General features: G+C 40.9%; 2 protein-coding genes across 4 annotated transcripts in view; both read left to right on the top strand.

Moving 5' to 3' along the window:
• Positions 1-4251, top strand: part of arhgap32b (Rho GTPase activating protein 32b) — a 128384-nt gene extending 124133 nt beyond the window's left edge. For all 3 annotated transcript variants that reach the window (XM_085419941.1, XM_085419942.1, XM_085419943.1), the window contains one exon: positions 88-4251. In XM_085419941.1, coding sequence (XP_085276067.1) covers positions 88-2256 — 2169 coding nt within the window. In that variant the 3' untranslated portion in view covers positions 2257-4251. The remainder of the gene's footprint in view (positions 1-87) is intronic.
• Positions 4252-5785: 1534 nt separating this feature from the next.
• On the top strand, positions 5786-9192 carry h3f3c (H3 histone, family 3C). Its single transcript, XM_085419940.1, has 4 exons — positions 5786-5923; positions 6883-7026; positions 7225-7378; positions 7832-9192. The coding sequence occupies exons 2-4, from the start codon at positions 6899-6901 to the stop codon at positions 7958-7960; spliced, it is 411 nt and encodes a 136-aa protein (XP_085276066.1). The 5' UTR covers positions 5786-5923; positions 6883-6898; the 3' UTR covers positions 7961-9192.
• The last annotated feature ends 11142 nt before the right edge of the window (positions 9193-20334 follow it).

Genomic DNA, 20334 nt, shown 5'->3' with positions numbered 1-20334 from the left:
AACTCTTATTTTTCTTTTCTTTCTTTGTTTTTTTCCCTAAACCTGATATAAATAATGACTTATCCTGTGTTGGCCTCTTTTTCTCAGGTCAAACCAGAGGAGAAGGCACCACCCCCAGTTCTTCCAAAACCACCAGAACAGCCAGCTCAGAAGCTGAAAAGATCAGTCCCACCACCCCAAACCCAAACTCAGCAGCAGAGCCAAGCCCAAATACAACCTCCAGCTCAGACACAGCCTCACACACATTCCCAGACATTAGTCCAACCCCAGCCTCATCTCTCAAAGGCTAGCGCAAGAGTCGCACCCACCTCTGCTGAGCCTGTGGAGAAACCTTGGGAGGCCATAAAGCCAGTGCAGCCCTGTGCAGAGTCTGGAAGATATCACGACTCCTATGGACCCACTCCTCCTGCCCCTCCTGTTCGCACTATAGAGAGCAAACTGGCCACAGCAGCACTCAGCCACAGTGAAACCTCCTACCATATCCTGGGTGAAGGTCCTCCGTCTGGCCATATGGAGGATGCTCTCCCTCACCATCCTCTTTCTCCTCGTAAATCTTCCACGCACCAGCCAGCCTACCTGTACCACGCTAAAGGAGAACCCGTCCTAATTGATCCTCCAGGAGCTGCATACTACCACCAGAGGTCTGTAACTCTGGGCCCGCAGTCTATACCACACCACTACCAACCAGACAGTGTCCCTCCACACACCTATGTGTCAAAGTCTGAGCCTCAGATACCCTACAGTGCCCGAATAGATAACAGATACAGCACTTTAGGCCCCAGGTCCTACCATCACTCCATCAAGTCCAGAGGAAACCCCAGGAGTGTTTACCTAGCCCCAGGGCCTGGGCACCAGGGCTACAGTCATGACAGAACCCATGGCTATCCCACCATCCGCAGAGTGCACTCGCTCCATGTTCCTTCCAGCATTCGCTCAGTGCCCATCCAGAGGACTGAAGTTCCTCCAGATGACGACATGTTCTTCTACCACCGACCGGTGTACCAGTGCAAAGCCTACCAGCAGCCCCCGCAGCAGTCCTCGCAGGCAGACTACCATGTTACCCAGCTGCAGCCTTACTTTGAGAACGGACGAGTCCAGTACCGCTACAGTCCATATTCTGGTTCAGGCCCATTGGAGGCGCCTTTCTATGACATCGACCCATACGGCACTATCAGAGTCAGGCACCTTCACTCCTACAGCGGCCGAGATGCAGGAACACTTCCTGGGCGTCCTGGTGGGAAGGCGACTGGGTATCACTACCTCACTCGCCACATTCTTCCTCCTGGGAAGGAGCACAGTTTTGTGAGCAGGGACATGCCCCCCGGGCATGGGAGCAAAGAAGTTGCTGCTTACTTATCCTGGGACCCAGAGGAGTCCGAAAGGTTGCGTATGCATTCTATCCGCAGGGAGAGCAGGGCCAGGCTTAAGGTTAAAGGCCCCGTCCTCTCTCAATATGACAACGTGGGCTTGTTCACACCAGCAGATATATCAGGCTATGAAACCCTGCACCTGCGCAGTAAATCTGACCCAGGCAAAGCTGTGCTGATACCGTCTGAGAGCAAAGACGGCCGCTACCTGCCCAGACAAATGGTGTCGGACCCTGAAGCCCTCATGTACATGGAGACTGACAAGCATGTCCAGGGCAGCGGAGTGGGTGACAAGCCTGATGCACTTTCCAAGCAAAGCAGCTCCAAGAAATGCCAGTCCTCTCACTCCCTCCCCTCTGCTCTGAGCCACAGTCTCTCTCACCAGCAGGAGAGCGGTCGGCACGAGGCCAAGTATGAGCCCGGAGACGACGGCAGCAGGTCTAAACACAAGAGGAACTTTCAGGCGCGTTACGAGTGTCCAGATTCTGACCACCACCAGAGCAAAGTGAAAACATCAAGCGGCTTTCACAGCACAGACGATCAGTCATCAGCCCCCAGGGAACAAATCGGCCGCTCCAAACCCGAGCGATCGCACAGCGTCCGAGAGCAGCACTACAGCCAGGCCAAAGCAGACCTAGACAGAGACTACTCGTGTCAGAAACACAGCACGAAAGCAGTGCAGTCCCACTATGACAACTTGGACGATTACCACCCAGTACCTCAGCCTCATGCCCCTGTTCAAAAACATGGAGCGTCCAGCTCCTACCCAGCCCCAGGATTTCCAGTGAGCCACAACAACAGAGCTTACTCCACAGCTCTAGGTCAGGGGGCCTTTATCCAGACTAGCCTGGCCATGCAGAGGCCCGAGACAGAGATTCATACAGAGTGAAGCATTTAGGGGGAGGTGTAAAATAATCTGAAGCTGTGTAGAAGAAAGACTCTGAGCTATGGTTGAGCAGCCTCTGCAGGACAGTGGACTGATGTATCACCAATATTTTTGCTTCTCTGTATTTTTAAAGAATTGTAAAGAATATTGTAAGACTTTTTACAGAAAGTCCTGAATGTATACCTGAAATTATTGTCCATGAGGTCTTGTTGTTGTGATTGATTGAGACAGTAGCCGGTCATAAATGTATAATGATATGAAAGACGTGAGGTACTTTTACTAGGAACCACAAAAATGTAAATTATATATACTATATATACAAATAGAAACACCCATAAAAAGGGATTTTAGTTTGGTTTTTGTTTTTTTTTTATATGGTGTGTCGCTGGGTATGAGCATCAACTGGGACTAAGGTTTGCATTTTAGAAATGCATGCACTCTATCTCTTACAGAACAGTTCTGTGTACTTCTCTATCCATTGCGTTCTCTCTGGATTTCACAGCACAAGTCGTTTCAGGAGGAGGATACGTGTAGGTCGACGCAGGGCCACCTGCTAATGTGACAGAAGCAGCGTGTCCATGTTTGTTTTGAAGAATCTGAGCAGGAGGTTGGATGAGGACCTGCAGCCGGGTACTTTGAGTTAATGTAGTGCTTGTCAATGTCTTTATTTTCTCTGACTGTGCCATTTTTACGTAACTTTGTTATAAACTGATTACAATGACTTCTAATGGAATGTGTTGGTACTCGTGTTCTTCATTAGAAGAGGGACCAAATGACTCGGCACAGTTCTTGCACATATGGGATAAAGATGGGAACGTGGATGAATGCCTGTTGTAGCACCAGAACTGTAAGGGGTTATTTTTCTTGTCCCCCCCCCCGAATCAGATTGATGGTACTTTCTGTGCTAACTGAATAAAGCTGGAAACAATGTCCTTCTGAACAATGTGGGGAAGAACACATTGTTGCTGCTTTGTTGGGGAAAAACTTGGATGAGCCTTAAATTTTGTTCCTGCAATCCATACATTTTATTTTTCCTGTCATAATACATAAATGCATGACGATTCTCGATATGTCAAGGTTGAAGGATTATTTTGATTTTTGTGGGTTATTTAGTTTCGTATCACCTTGATGGTTCTTTTTTTTTCCTTTCTTCTAAGGATATGTGGGACAATTTTCTTTTCGGGCTGGAAATCAGTGTATAGTACATTCATTTGGTATTATACTATAAGCCCTTTCGGGGTAAGCATAATGGATGGATTACAATATGTTTCAACTATGTCCAAATCCAGGTTGTACTCTGTAACTGTTTAACTTCTATATCGCTTGCAGGTTCTGCTCCTCTTGCCTTATGTAAAGCCTCTACCTTTTCAGATGGGGCGTTGATGTAAGGCATTATGTACTTGAATGTGAAAACACTCGTCTCAAAATAGAAGTTATCTACAGTTAGATATGAAATAAATAAAACTGTTCAGGAAGAGATAGAATCCATGGCTTTTGTGTGGATCTGAATGTTTCTCGAAAACAGAATCGCAGATATCAGAAGTGTTACGAGTGTATCTTAAATTAGTGACGTCACTAGAGTGATGACTGATGCTTTGAGCAAATAAAGAGCTTGAATATAAAGACCGACCGTCGACAGATTTAAAGTGATGAATACAGGTGGTATTTTCAAAGTCCACATGTAGTCGTGTGAGTCAGCCTTTCCCCTGTCTCTCTGAAAAAGATAAATAAAAACGTTCATGACGCACCGCATTCATAGCATCGCAGCCGCATCTTCTAATGTAGTCCAAGTCTAGTGTTAAAAGAGCCTTGCTCAGGATGTTGAACACCAATTCCTGCTGACAGATCATTGCTGCAAGAAACATGACTGTTTTCTCCATGTACCCAACTATTTACTACATGATTGAAATAAGTTATTACAGTAAAAAGTAGGTGTGGCAAAACATCGCAGTTAGCTGAAATGAAAATAAACTATACTTTTGACAAAAATAAACAATATTGTGTTCCCTATAATTAAATGTGATTTAGTCTTTATTGGTTCAGCTACATTTACACACACAGCTTACCTGATGAGGCTTTGATGGACAGGTGAGTCAAATGAAACTTATCTGAACTATAATAACTTTGATGTAAATGCGCTGTGATGGACTTCTTTTCAGAGCAACACATGACTTACTGAATAGCAGAGTGTTGGTGGCTTTATGCAGCTCTGCAGTTGGAGACCCGGCTCAGTAACTTTACATGGTCTGGACTTTGTGGCTGAGTTGCTCTGGTTTCTTAAGTTTGCAAAAACACCAGTTACAACTGATGGTGGAATATATCGGAAGGAACATTTTGGAACAGTAGCATCTTATTGCAGGACCATGCTCAAATTACATTCAGTGCTTTGGAACGACCCATTTGTTCCCAAATGTTTATAAAGCCAGACTGCATGGATATGTCCTTTTGTTTTATACACACGGTGCAACGGGACTGAAAACAACTGAAGATTCACAGGCATTGACCAGTTATTTGGTCCATTTCCCCCTCCTGTGGATGAAGCACAAATCTCTGGGGTAAGCTTTTATTTAAAAAGGAAATGCTTGCTGCAGGAGAATCAAGAGAATGCAACGTAATCCCTGGTTCAGCTGTGATGATGACCAGAATGCCATATGTATTTTAAAATGACAGCTCCACAAACCCCATGGCTTTCTCAATTTGACCAACAGGGGGATCTAAAATGCATAAGAATATTAATTCCTTTCCAGAGAAACATTTATGAAAACATAAAGCATATATAATGAATCAGCTTTTTAAAAAATTAATGTAATTGTCTTACCCCAACTTTGGTATAACGTCTAATGCTTAAAAGTGACCAACATGAAGGAGAATGTGTTGAAATCATTCCACCACCACAAGAACAGAAACGCTCAGGTTTGGCAAGAGAACTGCAGAGTTTGGAGTTGTGCTTGTACTTAGTTTCCCTCCTGTTTCATATACTGATCAGAAACCTCGTGTAAAAAAGACAATTGCAGTAGGACTGATATGATGACACAGCTGTCATGTTTGTCATCTAAATTCAGTTTCTCGTTTGAATTTATAACGGAGATCCATAATTACTAAAACAGACAAGTAATATTTTTTCATTTCGGTTAGCGCACTTACATTATATTTTTAGCATGATAAAGAGAAATGTTTTTCCTTTAGACTTGAATGTATTTTTTAATTAATCTGGACTAATTTATGTTGCGAATAACAAATATTTGGTTTGTTATATAAAAAAAAAAAAGTTCAGTGTTATCCATTTCCTTTCCCTACTGTTCGAAGTCAAAGTGTGCCTTATTCCCTGATATTTATCATATTCTCTCATTGGTTTTGCGTTTTACATTTGTTAACACGCGGTTTTGAGGCAAAGCGTTAAAAAAAAAGTCGAAAACGTAATTATTTTATGATTTTCTTGATCTAGTGTTTTCTACATCGTTGGAGTGTGAAGGAGAAAACTTGAGGAAATGAAGTTAGATTGTTTACAAATGTTACCATTGCATTGTGGGAGACAGATGATTGACACGGGCGCCATTTTGCTCCCGCTCGCTCTGCTTCCATTGTGTGAGAGATAGTAAATATCTGACACTGCCAGACAACCAGAACACACTTCTATCCTTGCGAAGAAAAGAGACAAAATTCACCCCCGGTAAGTAAAAAATTCCTTAATTATTTCTTAACTAAGAACAATAGTCACCATTTGGTGAAGAAAATAGAGTAGATAAACTTATTTTTTGCTTTAATATCGTGTTTTTTCGATGGTGTTGTGAAAAGAGAAAGCAGCTTCCCCAGGCAGAGAAAAACGGCTCAGTACTTCCACTGCCGAAATATCTAGTCCACTTTCAGCGGCGATTTCTACCTCGCTTTTTCGCTTTAAAATACCTCTACTTCATCAGTCTTTGACTGTTTTTCGATACGCTTACTTGTCTACTACGATTTGTTAATGCTCTTGTGAGCACACATTTTCTGTTTTGGTGGGAAAATGTCAAAGTTTACATCCCGCTCGTTGCCTGTGTATTGGTAGGTTCGTTTCGGTCTGCGGCCATAATCTTGCGGTATGAGGCGGAGTTAACAATACTTGTCCCGCCCTAAAATACTCCTGGCTGAAACATCATTGGTTTGGGTGTACAGTGGAGCCACAGCTGATTGGTGGGATTCAGAGTGACGGCCTGTTAAAGGTTGTGATTGGCTAAATTGGGATCCCACAGTCTCTAGATTGGCTAAAGTCTTTGTGTTTGTGCAGCGGCCAAACCCGGGGGAAAAGTTTTATCAGGAGGTCCAAAATGACTTAAGAACCAAGTATTTATAACATGTTTAATTATAGATCCGTTAATAATTGATACAAAAATATTAAAAACTCAAAATGCATAATTACTTGATAACAAATAAAACGAAGTGGTAAAAGGGGGGAAGTTGTATGTTTTAATTACTTATATATATTTCAGAGCTGCTGCACTGAATATTGGAAACTTTAAATAATTTAGTTATTTATCTGAGTTCAAGGCCACTAGCTTAGCAGGATCATTTGTCCAGTGTGCAACGATTAATGTCACGATGAAGCGAATAGAAACAGATACATTGTTTGGGGGTTTTTTTGTATTCCGTCAGGTGATACTCTGTCGTAATGGCTCGTACCAAGCAGACTGCTCGTAAGTCCACTGGAGGAAAGGCTCCTCGTAAGCAGCTGGCCACCAAGGCTGCCCGCAAGAGCGCCCCTTCCACAGGTGGTGTCAAAAAGCCCCATCGTTACAGGTAACGTTCATTTTGAGTCACATTAATTGCTCCTTATCATATCAGACGTTTAATGAGCAATCTTTACCCTGCAAATTCTGCTCGGAGCCACAAAAAGTATTTTAATTAGGGAGACTCAGCCTTAACTGTCAACATTACTGACAGGTGTAAAAATAAATAAATAAATGATTGTACTGAGCTTGAGGTCATGCGTTTCAGGCCTGGTACGGTGGCTCTGAGAGAGATCCGTCGATACCAGAAGTCCACTGAGCTTCTGATCCGTAAGCTGCCCTTCCAGCGCCTGGTGAGGGAGATTGCTCAGGACTTCAAGACTGACCTACGTTTCCAGAGCGCTGCCATTGGAGCTCTGCAGGTGAAGCCACACTGCTATGTTGGATGTGGGAAGGAGGTCCATGCTGTTAGCAGTTTGTTTTTTTGCTAGTAGAAGCTTTGACATCACTTTCCTTATTCTTCTAAATTTGTTTGATTAGGGTTTTCTTTCCCCCAAACTGTTTTTTAGCACTTAGTACAATTAGCGGCACTAATTTTTGATTCATCAATGTGTCTCTGTAGAGAGGTTTCCAAATGTTTGGTCCATGAGTTTAACTTGTAATGTGAACTCTGAAGGGTTTTATATTATATGCAAGTCTGTCTTGTCCTTTGTTATGACTTTTAAGGGGCTGTTAGAGAATTACGTGCTTTCAGCTGTCGATATTTAAGGACTACACTTAAACCAATGCAGCAGATCAAAGTTTAGGTTCTTTTCTCTTATATTACAACATCATTAATATGTACTGCTAATGTTGTTTGTGTTTTTCCCCTGCAGGAGGCTAGTGAGGCGTACCTGGTGGGTCTGTTTGAGGACACTAACCTGTGTGCCATCCATGCCAAGCGTGTCACTATTATGCCCAAAGACATCCAGCTGGCACGCCGCATCCGTGGAGAGCGCGCTTAGATGGCCTCCCTGATGTTTCATCTGTGTCCTATTTTTCTTTACCCATCCCTGCCTTTACTCGTTCATTTTACTCCATCCACCCACCTCCACCCGTCCCTATTCCATTCTCTCCCCAGCCTACCCAGCTTCTCGGTAGACTTTAGAGTAATCTTGATTATGAAGAGATAGAAATATGTTGAAGTCTGATCAATTTGTAATTTTTTTTGTCTTCACCAAATGTTTTAGGGTACCTTCTTCGTGCATGTAAAGGGTTGGCAGATCAGATGCACATGTGCACACATAGGCAAACATGCATTCCTGGGTTTGGGAGCTACTTCAAATCTGGAAGCCCATCAGTAAGCTCACCTGGAGTTGAGCAGGTGCAGTTTTTGTGGCAAACGGAGCCAAAGCAGAGGGACAAGGCCGAGGGGTTAGTCTGCTTAAGGGGAGCCACAACTTCCACAGCAGGGTGCTATTAAAACTAGTCCCGAGGCCTCCGCCCCCTCTGAACATCCTCCTGCTCAGTGCGTCCTTCTGCACCCCGACTCTCCTGTTGCTCTGCAGCTGTAGCTTTTCAGTGCACCTCCGTCACCTGTGAAACCTGCTCGTTTGTTTGTGTGCTCCTGTGAAAACTGATCTTCCAAACCAGCTGTGCTCAAACAAAAATCTCTTGGTTTCTTAAGAATATTATTGTTGTGGATATGGTGTCTATTTTTGTTTTACACATCTAATTCATAGAGGAGCATCTCCTCCTTTACCACTTATACAGTTATCAAAATAGGAGTAAAAAGCAATTAATAGTATCAACATTATCAGTTAGGGTCTTTTTGTTTGCAGTGATTTGTTACAGAAAATCAGGAAGGGCTTCTCCATTTTCCAAGGATACTTCAATTCTAATGGCAGCCACGAGGGGGCGGGGTCTCACTGTCTCCTCTTCTGTTCACTGTAGATTAGTCGTCACATTCAGCCTCCATCTCTCTGTCACCACAGATTAGCATTATACTTGTCACACCAGTATGAATTGACATAGTGAACCTCTGCATGTTTAGGGTCTGTGTGTCTCCTGCAGCTTCTCTACACCTGAGCATATAATCTGTCCCTTATCAAAATTTGGGATGCACAGTATAACCTCATACTTTTTTCTTTTATATTTTTCTTATTCCTTGAGATTTTCAGACGTATAAATAAGCTGATCTTTGTATTTTCCAAATTTCTCATATTATGGTGGTAATAAATAGATGTTAAAACACGTGGATGAGAGTTTGTGTGTCATGTTTGCGTTACGTATGCTGCAGTTCAATCTGAACAGAAAGCTGTGCTGTTTATCAGTGCAGAGAAGCCAAACTTCCACATGGGGGAGACCTTAAACAAATAAGGATTTAACGGCCAGCAAACTCGTCAGTAAAAGAGTCCATAAACATAAGTGACACATGTTCAAAGAAAAAGTAGGAAAAAACGCTGCCAGAACATCGTACAGAGCCTCTAATGGGGACAGGGTTTTCACAGGCAAAATATTTAGTAACTGAATTTTGTGTAGTAAAAAATGATGTATTTACATAAAAGTATTTTCACCACTGAAATCACTCATGAGTCAAGTAAGGTGAACAAATCCTGGAGAGCTAAGTGGGGGGAAAGCACCACGTGTGGCAAATTAATACAGGTGAGAGGTGAAAGAAATGTTATTATTGGACATACAAAACTATGCAGGTCACAGTTTGGCATTTAGCATGTTAAGGTCTGAATGTGCCTGTGAACTATTTCAATGGAGTCCAGTTTTTTCCCACTGCAAGCATAGAAGGAATCTGAAGTTTACTCGATTAAAAAATGAACTCTTTAAGCTGCTTATTGTCTGCTCCTCAGTTTCAGTGGGAATGCTTGTATAGATGCGCATAAGAGATTCATGTGTCCTGTGTATAAATAAATAAATAATAGGCAAAATACAAACAAAAACTTTGAGAATTACCTCCCACTGGTGTCACCTACTTTGTTAATATTTTTAACTGTTGCATTTTGTTTGTTTGTGCTAGTTTGTTCCACAGAAACCTGCAAAGCTTCTAACGTTAGGGTGAGTCCTTTCTTTATTTCACAAAAGACAGACTTTACAATAAAACATGACAATGCTGTGCAGCTCCACATAAAGTAGGACACCTGGTCCCTCTGTTGTCAGCATGAAGCTGTAAACATTCATTCTTTGAATCTCCACTGGAGAAAATCTACATGTATACAGAGGGAATGCAATCCACGCTTCCCGACACATGTTTCTACTGTATATCCTGACCATTTACTATTTCCTTCCCACCCATATCTGGTGTATTTGGAATAAAATATTCTCATCTACTTCATATTTCATTATATTTTTATTCTACTAAGTTTCTTCTCAGAATATGATAATATAAAAAAATTACTGAACATAAAATGATTTGTTTATTATAGTAAATTAATCTATTATAGTAGAATATAGTAAATGATAGTAAATTAAACTAATCTATAGATGCAGAAAAACTAGATCCTCAGTTACTGAAAAGGTTATCTAAGAAATCTAAGGTACTGGAGAAAGAGATTTCAGTTTCATTTTACTTAATGTATTTTATGAGTATCATTATTATGCTTTAACAGAGAAAGCACATTTAAAAGCACTAAAACTGAGCAACTCTGTCGCAAACGTTGAGCAATACACTCTCTGGATCATCTCGAAACCTGGGTTTGAATTAAAAGATCCCTGGGTAAGCTAATGGCTACCTTTTCTGCAGACAGAGATAACACTTGCGTCCGTGTTGTCTATGTTTTTTGTGGCGTTCCTCAGGGCTCGGTTCGCTTTTATTTTCAGTGATATGCTGCTACTCAGCCAGTTCTTTTACCGTATGGGCGTGCTGCCCCTAGTTAAAATATTATACTCATATTTCTAGGAATACAGGACTATTGCAGTTCTTAAAGCATAGACAGACAAAATGAGAGCATTTTGCTTATTTTTTTAAGGGGGATGGACGTTAAAATAGATATTTAGCCATAACACTACAATATATTCCCCACAAATCAAAGTCCAACATTTTCTTTATTTAGTTTTAATCAGGAAACAAAAAACAGGAGTAAAAATAATAATCTATTGCTCCTAAAACAGTAACAGTTATAATATTCATCTAGCATTGCATATAGTATTTTTACAACTGCAAGCACTGCTGGAAATGTTGCCTCACACACTCAGTTAGGTATGCTTATGTCCACATCACTATCCAGCAACATTTGTCACCAACAAATGGACACAGCTGGAATGAAGACAGAAACAGCTGCTAACATTTTTCCATCCTTTTTTCCTAGAATTCTATGATTTCTTCCAAAATCATGCTCACATTCCCACTGCTACCTGATTTTGTAATTACAGTGGGGCCAGTGAGAGCCAGAGATTTTCCTTGTTTGAGGTGACCAAATACTTATTTTCCACCCTGATTTACGAATAAATTCTTTACAAATCCTACCATGTGGATTCATGGATTTTTTTTTCACATTCTGTCTCTCACAGTTGAAGTGTACCTCTGGTGCAAATTACTGACCTCTGTCATCATTTTAGGTGGGGGAACTTGCACAATCGGTGGCTGACTAAATACTTTTTTGCCCCACTGTATATGCTTTGTTCAATTGTCACCATGTAATGTATTATGATAAAGTCAGGCACAGGCTGTTTGCAGAAGTGGTTAAAGGATAGGTTAACAAATCGTTAGAAGTACCGAACAAAGTGATGGTAATTTATATGAGAATACTTTTACAGATATATGCTGATTAATGATTAATTGATTATCTGCCATTACTACCTCCTGCCATGCAGATGAAAAACAAAACACTTTCTGTGTGATAACTGAAAGTGTTTTGTAATAACTGTCTTTTTTTGTACCTGATTTTCACTTACAGCACAGAGGCATATCTGACTGGAAGAACGCTGTGTACAGTGGTTGTGTGACTGGAGGAGCTATTGGCTTTTGCGGTATGTAACTTACTTTATTAACTTACATTACAGCAAATTTATGCATTTTGTCCACGTGTTTATTTTTCTGTTTTGCAGCTGGTCTGAAGGCTGGTGTTTATTCTCTGCTGCAATTAAACATGACTTGCAGTGAAGCTCTATGGAGTGGCTCGATGGACAAAAACATAAATATTACACATGTGGCCCAGAGAAAGAAGACTCGCGTTGTGAGTTTGCTAACCCTGATGTTTCCCTGCACATCAAAGATTGCTGTTAAAGCAGAATTGAAGTGTACTGTTCAAACACAGGGATTTTAAGTGGCACCATAGTGGGTTAAAACAAACAAACAAACAAACATAAAAAAAAGACATGTCGGTTTTTCCTGTGACTTTCATATTGTGGACAGTTAGAGCAAGGAATGCCAATTTCTCATGGTGAATCTTCAAAGACAGAGCAGAGTGGGTCTGCTTCAGTGGCGCACTGATCAGGTAATGAAAGCTGAACTTGTGTGAATTTCACTCTGGGTCAAAACTCAGATGAGCAATGTTCTGCCTGTAAAACATTGATTTGATGTGTAAGTAACTAATCCACACCAGGATTATTTATAATAAAAGAATTTTTTTTAAAATTGTGGATTTACTACTTTTCCTTGATTATTAAAGGACTACAACACCCAAACTAGTCATTACCTTTGCTTTAATTTTTCCTTTTTTTATTATAGCGATAGTCTTCAGGAAAAGTTCTCCAGGCTTCTTGAAGGACATTCAATTCAATTCAATTCAATTCAATTCAATTCAATTCAATTCAATTCAATTCAATTTTATTTATATTGCACCAAATCACAACAACAGTCGCCTCACAGAGCTTTATATTGTACAGTAGATCGTACAATAATAGATACAGAGAAAAACCCAACAATCAACAATATGACCCCCTATGAGCAAGCACTTTGGCAACAGTGGGAAGGAAAAACTCCCTTTTAACAGGAAGAAACCTCCGGCAGAACCAGGCTCAGGGAGGGGCGGTCATCTGCTGCGACCGGTTGGGGTGAGAAGGAAGACAGGATAAAGACATGCATTCAAAGCTCTTCTTTTGGATGTTGGCTGCCTTTCCTTCCCTTCTCTGTCAAGATGATCCCACTATTCACTAATGTTGAGGTCCAGGGTTTGGGGAGGCCAATACACAACTGATAGCATTCCATAATGTGTTTTTCTATTTGAAGATGGTGGTGTTGTAAATGCTATTGTATAATTACGTTAGCACAATGGTGATAGGAAGTAGGGGTGGGTTTTAATAATCGATTAAAATCGATTCTGGATTGGATAACGTGACATTGATTCATTAAAATCCTGAATCGATTTTTTTATATAAATGTATTTTGCCCAAAATTCCAGAATCTCAGGTGAAACGTCACAAAATTTTGACGACCACCAAACATTTAAAACAGTAAATGAGAGCAGGAACACGGCTTCTGCACAAAGACGTAAACACAAAGCGGACCGCGGATCAGAATCAGTGAGATGTGGCCTTTCTCACCCGACCGCACGGACACGGTCGGGGCTGAAAGCTGACAGCTCGCTGATTCTGATGTTTCGGCGGGTCCGCGCTTTGTGTTTACGTCTTTTTTGCACTGATTCTAAAGCTGTTAGTTTGATCTCTCTCCAAACAATATTGACCAAACCAGCAGCAGCAACCCTGTTCGAACATAAGAGTGTCCATAAGTGCACGTGGCACCAGGACGCTCTAGGCCGTAGAGTGATGTAGGACACATGTAGCTTTGGAAGATGGGTGCAACATTGACTGTCCAGCTCAGCTCAAAATTCAGTGTTTAGACATTTTCCTAGCTCTCCCATCTTCTTCTTCTTCTTCATCCTCCTCCTCCCTTGGTCTCCTCCTCGAACCGCCTGGTACTGGGTTGGGGGGCAATAGCACAGGAGCATCCTGGCCATTGTCTCCATCGTCATCTGTGTCACTATCAGGAACACTTTCAGTGTCGCTCTCAGATCCCTCATCTTCCCACCACCTGATTTCATCAATAATTGGATCTTCTTCTGCTCCATTATTGTACACGGGTTGTTCTATTTCTAGAGGTGGATTTCTTTCTGTGTAATCTCCTGCTCCCATCTCTGCTCTATTAATGACCAATGGTCGTTCTATCTGTTGGGGTGGATTTCTTTCTATGTTATCTCCTACTCCCATCTCTGCTCCATTAATGACCAAGGGTTGTTCTATTTGTTGGGGTAGATTTCTTTCAATGCCATCGCCTACTCCCATCTCTGCTCTAAAATTTTCCCAGGGTCCTGCTATTTCCTGGGGAGGATTTATTTCGATGCCTCCTACCGGAACATCAACTGCCTCCTCTTGTTGTGGCAGTTGATTATCAACTAAACCACGCAACTGATTGATTTCAATCCAGGGGAACATCCTGTCAACTGCTCTAAGATTTCCCTGTTGCAGCAGTGCCAAAAGCAGCTCATTGACTGCTAGTCCTACACCAACATGGTTTTGTTCACCATCGTCATGGTTTTGTGAGCCGTCTCCTCTATCCATTTTTTGAAAACAGTCTGCTTTAATAGACTGGAGGAAACTGGTCGGTACAGCTGTCAAACTTTAGCTGATTGGTACAGAACTTTTAAAATGTCCTTGAAAAAGAGTTTAAATCTCTTTAGGAAACTGTTTAAAAACACGACGCAAATGTGAACTAATCGCAACTGATTGCTGTGAGGAACACTGCGAACTAACGGCTATTTAAGGATTTTCAGATCAAAGTCAAGATTTTGATTGGTTGTGCTTTGAGCTGACTTTTGTGACGTCATCGAATTTGGTTCATTGTGATGACGGTCAACGTTCTGCTGATGAAAAAATGTCGCCGGTGACTGAAACTTTTACAGGAGAAGCATTTCCCACAAAGCCTTGAATGAATTATAGTGACAGAAAGAAAGAAAGAAAGAAAGAAAGAAAGAAAGAAAGAAAGAAAGAAAGAAAGAAAGAAAGAAAGAAAGAGCAACAACTACTAAACAGAATTTTTACACGTTCATTGCACATTTGTAGGAATGTTTAAATATTTACTTTTTATTAATTACTTTTCATTTTATCTTTATTTTTAAAATCACTGTGCACTGGCAGACCGGGGAGGTGGTCCCCATCTTTAAGAAGGGGGACCGGAGGGTGTGTTCCAACTAAAGGGGGATCACACTCCTCAGCCTCCCTGGGAAAGTCTATGCCAGGGTGCTGGAAAGGAGAGTTCGTCCGCTAGTAGAAACCCTGAAGACCAAACCGCTGTTGACTTAGCATGATCTGTTCTCGTACCTTGTCTGTAAAGTCAGCGCATACACGGCGCACCAATTTCGCCGTTATAAATCTCTGGAGGCGCACATCCAATTCACCAAGGACTGGGTGCAATTGTGAGTACGCCGTCATTCAAACCAAGTGAAGTCAGCTTGAGTACTACGAGTAAAATGCGTTTGATTTCCCTCCGAACATTCAGATTAGTGCAGCATAAATTCATTCATGAGGGGAAATTACAGTGAGAACATGTGGAAGCTCTGTTAGATGGATGCCATAGTGAGTTCAGTGCACTGATGTGACATTGTCCTGAAGGATTTAGTTATTCTCTATGGTTAATGAAATTACACTAATTAATTCATATTTATTATAAATAATCCTAATTACACATCTTGCTTCCGTGTTTGTGTGCTGTGTCACTAAATACATTTTAGTGACACATTTTATTTTAGTTTTATACATTGATTAATGACCTGCAGAATCGCCTGCAGGTCCCTCTGTTGTCAGCATGAAGCTGTAAACATTCATTCTTTGAATCTCCACTGGAGAAAATCTACATGTATACAGAGGGAATGCAATCCACGCTTCCCGACACATGTTTCTACTGTATATCCTGACCATTTACTATTTCCTTCCCACCCATATCTGGTGTATTTGGAATAAAATATTCTCATCTACTTCATATTTCATTATATTTTTATTCTACTAAGTTTCTTCTCAGAATATGATAATATAAAAAAATTACTGAACATAAAATGATTTGTTTATTATAGTAAATTGATCTATTATAGTAGAATATAGTAAATGATAGTAAATTAAACTAATCTATAGATGCAGAAAAACTAGATCCTCAGTTACTGAAAAGGTTATCTAAGAAATCTAAGGTACTGGAGAAAGAGATTTCAGTTTCATTTTACTTAATGTATTTTATGAGTATCATTATTATGCTTTAACAGAGAAAGCACATTTAAAAGCACTAAAACTGAGCAACTCTGTCGCAAACGTTGAGCAATACACTCTCTGGATCATCTCGAAACCTGGGTTTGAATTAAAAGATCCCTGGGTAAGGTAATGGCTACCTTTTCTGCAGACAGAGATAACACTTGCGTCCGTGTTGTCTATGTTTTTTGTGGCGTTCCTCAGGGCTCGGTTCGCTTTTATTTTCAGTGATATGCTGCTACTCAGCCAGTTCTTTTACCGTATGGGCGTGCTGCCCCTAGTTAAAATATTATACTCATATTTCTAGGAATACAGGACTATTGCAGTTCTTAAAGCATAGACAGACAAAATGAGAGCATTTTGCTTATTTTTTTAAGGGGGATGGACGTTAAAATAGATATTTAGCCATAACACTACAATATATTCCCCACAAATCAAAGTCCAACATTTTCTTTATTTAGTTTTAATCAGGAAACAAAAAACAGGAGTAAAAATAATAATCTATTGCTCCTAAAACAGTAACAGTTATAATATTCATCTAGCATTGCATATAGTATTTTTACAACTGCAAGCACTGCTGGAAATGTTGCCTCACACACTCAGTTAGGTATGCTTATGTCCACATCACTATCCAGCAACATTTGTCACCAACAAATGGACACAGCTGGAATGAAGACAGAAACAGCTGCTAACATTTTTCCATCCTTTTTTCCTAGAATTCTATGATTTCTTCCAAAATCATGCTCACATTCCCACTGCTACCTGATTTTGTAATTACAGTGGGGCCAGTGAGAGCCAGAGATTTTCCTTGTTTGAGGTGACCAAATACTTATTTTCCACCCTGATTTACGAATAAATTCTTTACAAATCCTACCATGTGGATTCATGGATTTTTTTTTCACATTCTGTCTCTCACAGTTGAAGTGTACCTCTGGTGCAAATTACTGACCTCTGTCATCATTTTAGGTGGGGGAACTTGCACAATCGGTGGCTGACTAAATACTTTTTTGCCCCACTGTATATGCTTTGTTCAATTGTCACCATGTAATGTATTATGATAAAGTCAGGCACAGGCTGTTTGCAGAAGTGGTTAAAGGATAGGTTAACAAATCGTTAGAAGTACCGAACAAAGTGATGGTAATTTATATGAGAATACTTTTACAGATATATGCTGATTAATGATTAATTGATTATCTGCCATTACTACCTCCTGCCATGCAGATGAAAAACAAAACACTTTCTGTGTGATAACTGAAAGTGTTTTGTAATAACTGTCTTTTTTTGTACCTGATTTTCACTTACAGCACAGAGGCATATCTGACTGGAAGAACGCTGTGTACAGTGGTTGTGTGACTGGAGGAGCTATTGGCTTTTGCGGTATGTAACTTACTTTATTAACTTACATTACAGCAAATTTATGCATTTTGTCCACGTGTTTATTTTTCTGTTTTGCAGCTGGTCTGAAGGCTGGTGTTTATTCTCTGCTGCAATTAAACATGACTTGCAGTGAAGCTCTATGGAGTGGCTCGATGGACAAAAACATAAATATTACACATGTGGCCCAGAGAAAGAAGACTCGCGTTGTGAGTTTGCTAACCCTGATGTTTCCCTGCACATCAAAGATTGCTGTTAAAGCAGAATTGAAGTGTACTGTTCAAACACAGGGATTTTAAGTGGCACCATAGTGGGTTAAAACAAACAAACAAACAAACATAAAAAAAAGACATGTCGGTTTTTCCTGTGACTTTCATATTGTGGACAGTTAGAGCAAGGAATGCCAATTTCTCATGGTGAATCTTCAAAGACAGAGCAGAGTGGGTCTGCTTCAGTGGCGCACTGATCAGGTAATGAAAGCTGAACTTGTGTGAATTTCACTCTGGGTCAAAACTCAGATGAGCAATGTTCTGCCTGTAAAACATTGATTTGATGTGTAAGTAACTAATCCACACCAGGATTATTTATAATAAAAGAATTTTTTTTAAAATTGTGGATTTACTACTTTTCCTTGATTATTAAAGGACTACAACACCCAAACTAGTCATTACCTTTGCTTTAATTTTTCCTTTTTTTATTATAGCGATAGTCTTCAGGAAAAGTTCTCCAGGCTTCTTGAAGGACATTCAATTCAATTCAATTCAATTCAATTCAATTCAATTCAATTCAATTCAATTCAATTCAATTTTATTTATATTGCACCAAATCACAACAACAGTCGCCTCACAGAGCTTTATATTGTACAGTAGATCGTACAATAATAGATACAGAGAAAAACCCAACAATCAACAATATGACCCCCTATGAGCAAGCACTTTGGCAACAGTGGGAAGGAAAAACTCCCTTTTAACAGGAAGAAACCTCCGGCAGAACCAGGCTCAGGGAGGGGCGGTCATCTGCTGCGACCGGTTGGGGTGAGAAGGAAGACAGGATAAAGACATGCATTCAAAGCTCTTCTTTTGGATGTTGGCTGCCTTTCCTTCCCTTCTCTGTCAAGATGATCCCACTATTCACTAATGTTGAGGTCCAGGGTTTGGGGAGGCCAATACACAACTGATAGCATTCCATAATGTGTTTTTCTATTTGAAGATGGTGGTGTTGTAAATGCTATTGTATAATTACGTTAGCACAATGGTGATAGGAAGTAGGGGTGGGTTTTAATAATCGATTAAAATCGATTCTGGATTGGATAACGTGACATTGATTCATTAAAATCCTGAATCGATTTTTTTATATAAATGTATTTTGCCCAAAATTCCAGAATCTCAGGTGAAACGTCACAAAATTTTGACGACCACCAAACATTTAAAACAGTAAATGAGAGCAGGAACACGGCTTCTGCACAAAGACGTAAACACAAAGCGGACCGCGGATCAGAATCAGTGAGATGTGGCCTTTCTCACCCGACCGCACGGACACGGTCGTGGCTGAAAGCTGACAGCTCGCTGATTCTGATGTTTCGGCGGGTCCGCGCTTTGTGTTTACGTCTTTTTTGCACTGATTCTAAAGCTGTTAGTTTGATCTCTCTCCAAACAATATTGACCAAACCAGCAGCAGCAACCCTGTTCGAACATAAGAGTGTCCATAAGTGCACGTGGCACCAGGACGCTCTAGGCCGTAGAGTGATGTAGGACACATGTAGCTTTGGAAGATGGGTGCAACATTGACTGTCCAGCTCAGCTCAAAATTCAGTGTTTAGACATTTTCCTAGCTCTCCCATCTTCTTCTTCTTCTTCATCCTCCTCCTCCCTTGGTCTCCTCCTCGAACCGCCTGGTACTGGGTTGGGGGGCAATAGCACAGGAGCATCCTGGCCATTGTCTCCATCGTCATCTGTGTCACTATCAGGAACACTTTCAGTGTCGCTCTCAGATCCCTCATCTTCCCACCACCTGATTTCATCAATAATTGGATCTTCTTCTGCTCCATTATTGTACACGGGTTGTTCTATTTCTAGAGGTGGATTTCTTTCTGTGTAATCTCCTGCTCCCATCTCTGCTCTATTAATGACCAATGGTCGTTCTATCTGTTGGGGTGGATTTCTTTCTATGTTATCTCCTACTCCCATCTCTGCTCCATTAATGACCAAGGGTTGTTCTATTTGTTGGGGTAGATTTCTTTCAATGCCATCGCCTACTCCCATCTCTGCTCTAAAATTTTCCCAGGGTCCTGCTATTTCCTGGGGAGGATTTATTTCGATGCCTCCTACCGGAACATCAACTGCCTCCTCTTGTTGTGGCAGTTGATTATCAACTAAACCACGCAACTGATTGATTTCAATCCAGGGGAACATCCTGTCAACTGCTCTAAGATTTCCCTGTTGCAGCAGTGCCAAAAGCAGCTCATTGACTGCTAGTCCTACACCAACATGGTTTTGTTCACCATCGTCATGGTTTTGTGAGCCGTCTCCTCTATCCATTTTTTGAAAACAGTCTGCTTTAATAGACTGGAGGAAACTGGTCGGTACAGCTGTCAAACTTTAGCTGATTGGTACAGAACTTTTAAAATGTCCTTGAAAAAGAGTTTAAATCTCTTTAGGAAACTGTTTAAAAACACGACGCAAATGTGAACTAATCGCAACTGATTGCTGTGAGGAACACTGCGAACTAACGGCTATTTAAGGATTTTCAGATCAAAGTCAAGATTTTGATTGGTTGTGCTTTGAGCTGACTTTTGTGACGTCATCGAATTTGGTTCATTGTGATGACGGTCAACGTTCTGCTG

The sequence above is a fragment of the Rhamphochromis longiceps genome, linkage group LG10 (genome assembly GCF_057381845.1).
Source record: "Rhamphochromis longiceps isolate RC_006_pf linkage group LG10, R_longiceps_female_GT1.1, whole genome shotgun sequence".
Classification (NCBI taxonomy): Eukaryota; Metazoa; Chordata; class Actinopteri; order Cichliformes; family Cichlidae; genus Rhamphochromis; species Rhamphochromis longiceps.
Note: the sequence above shows the minus strand (reverse complement) of the source record. Positions and strands in the feature narration are given on the sequence as shown.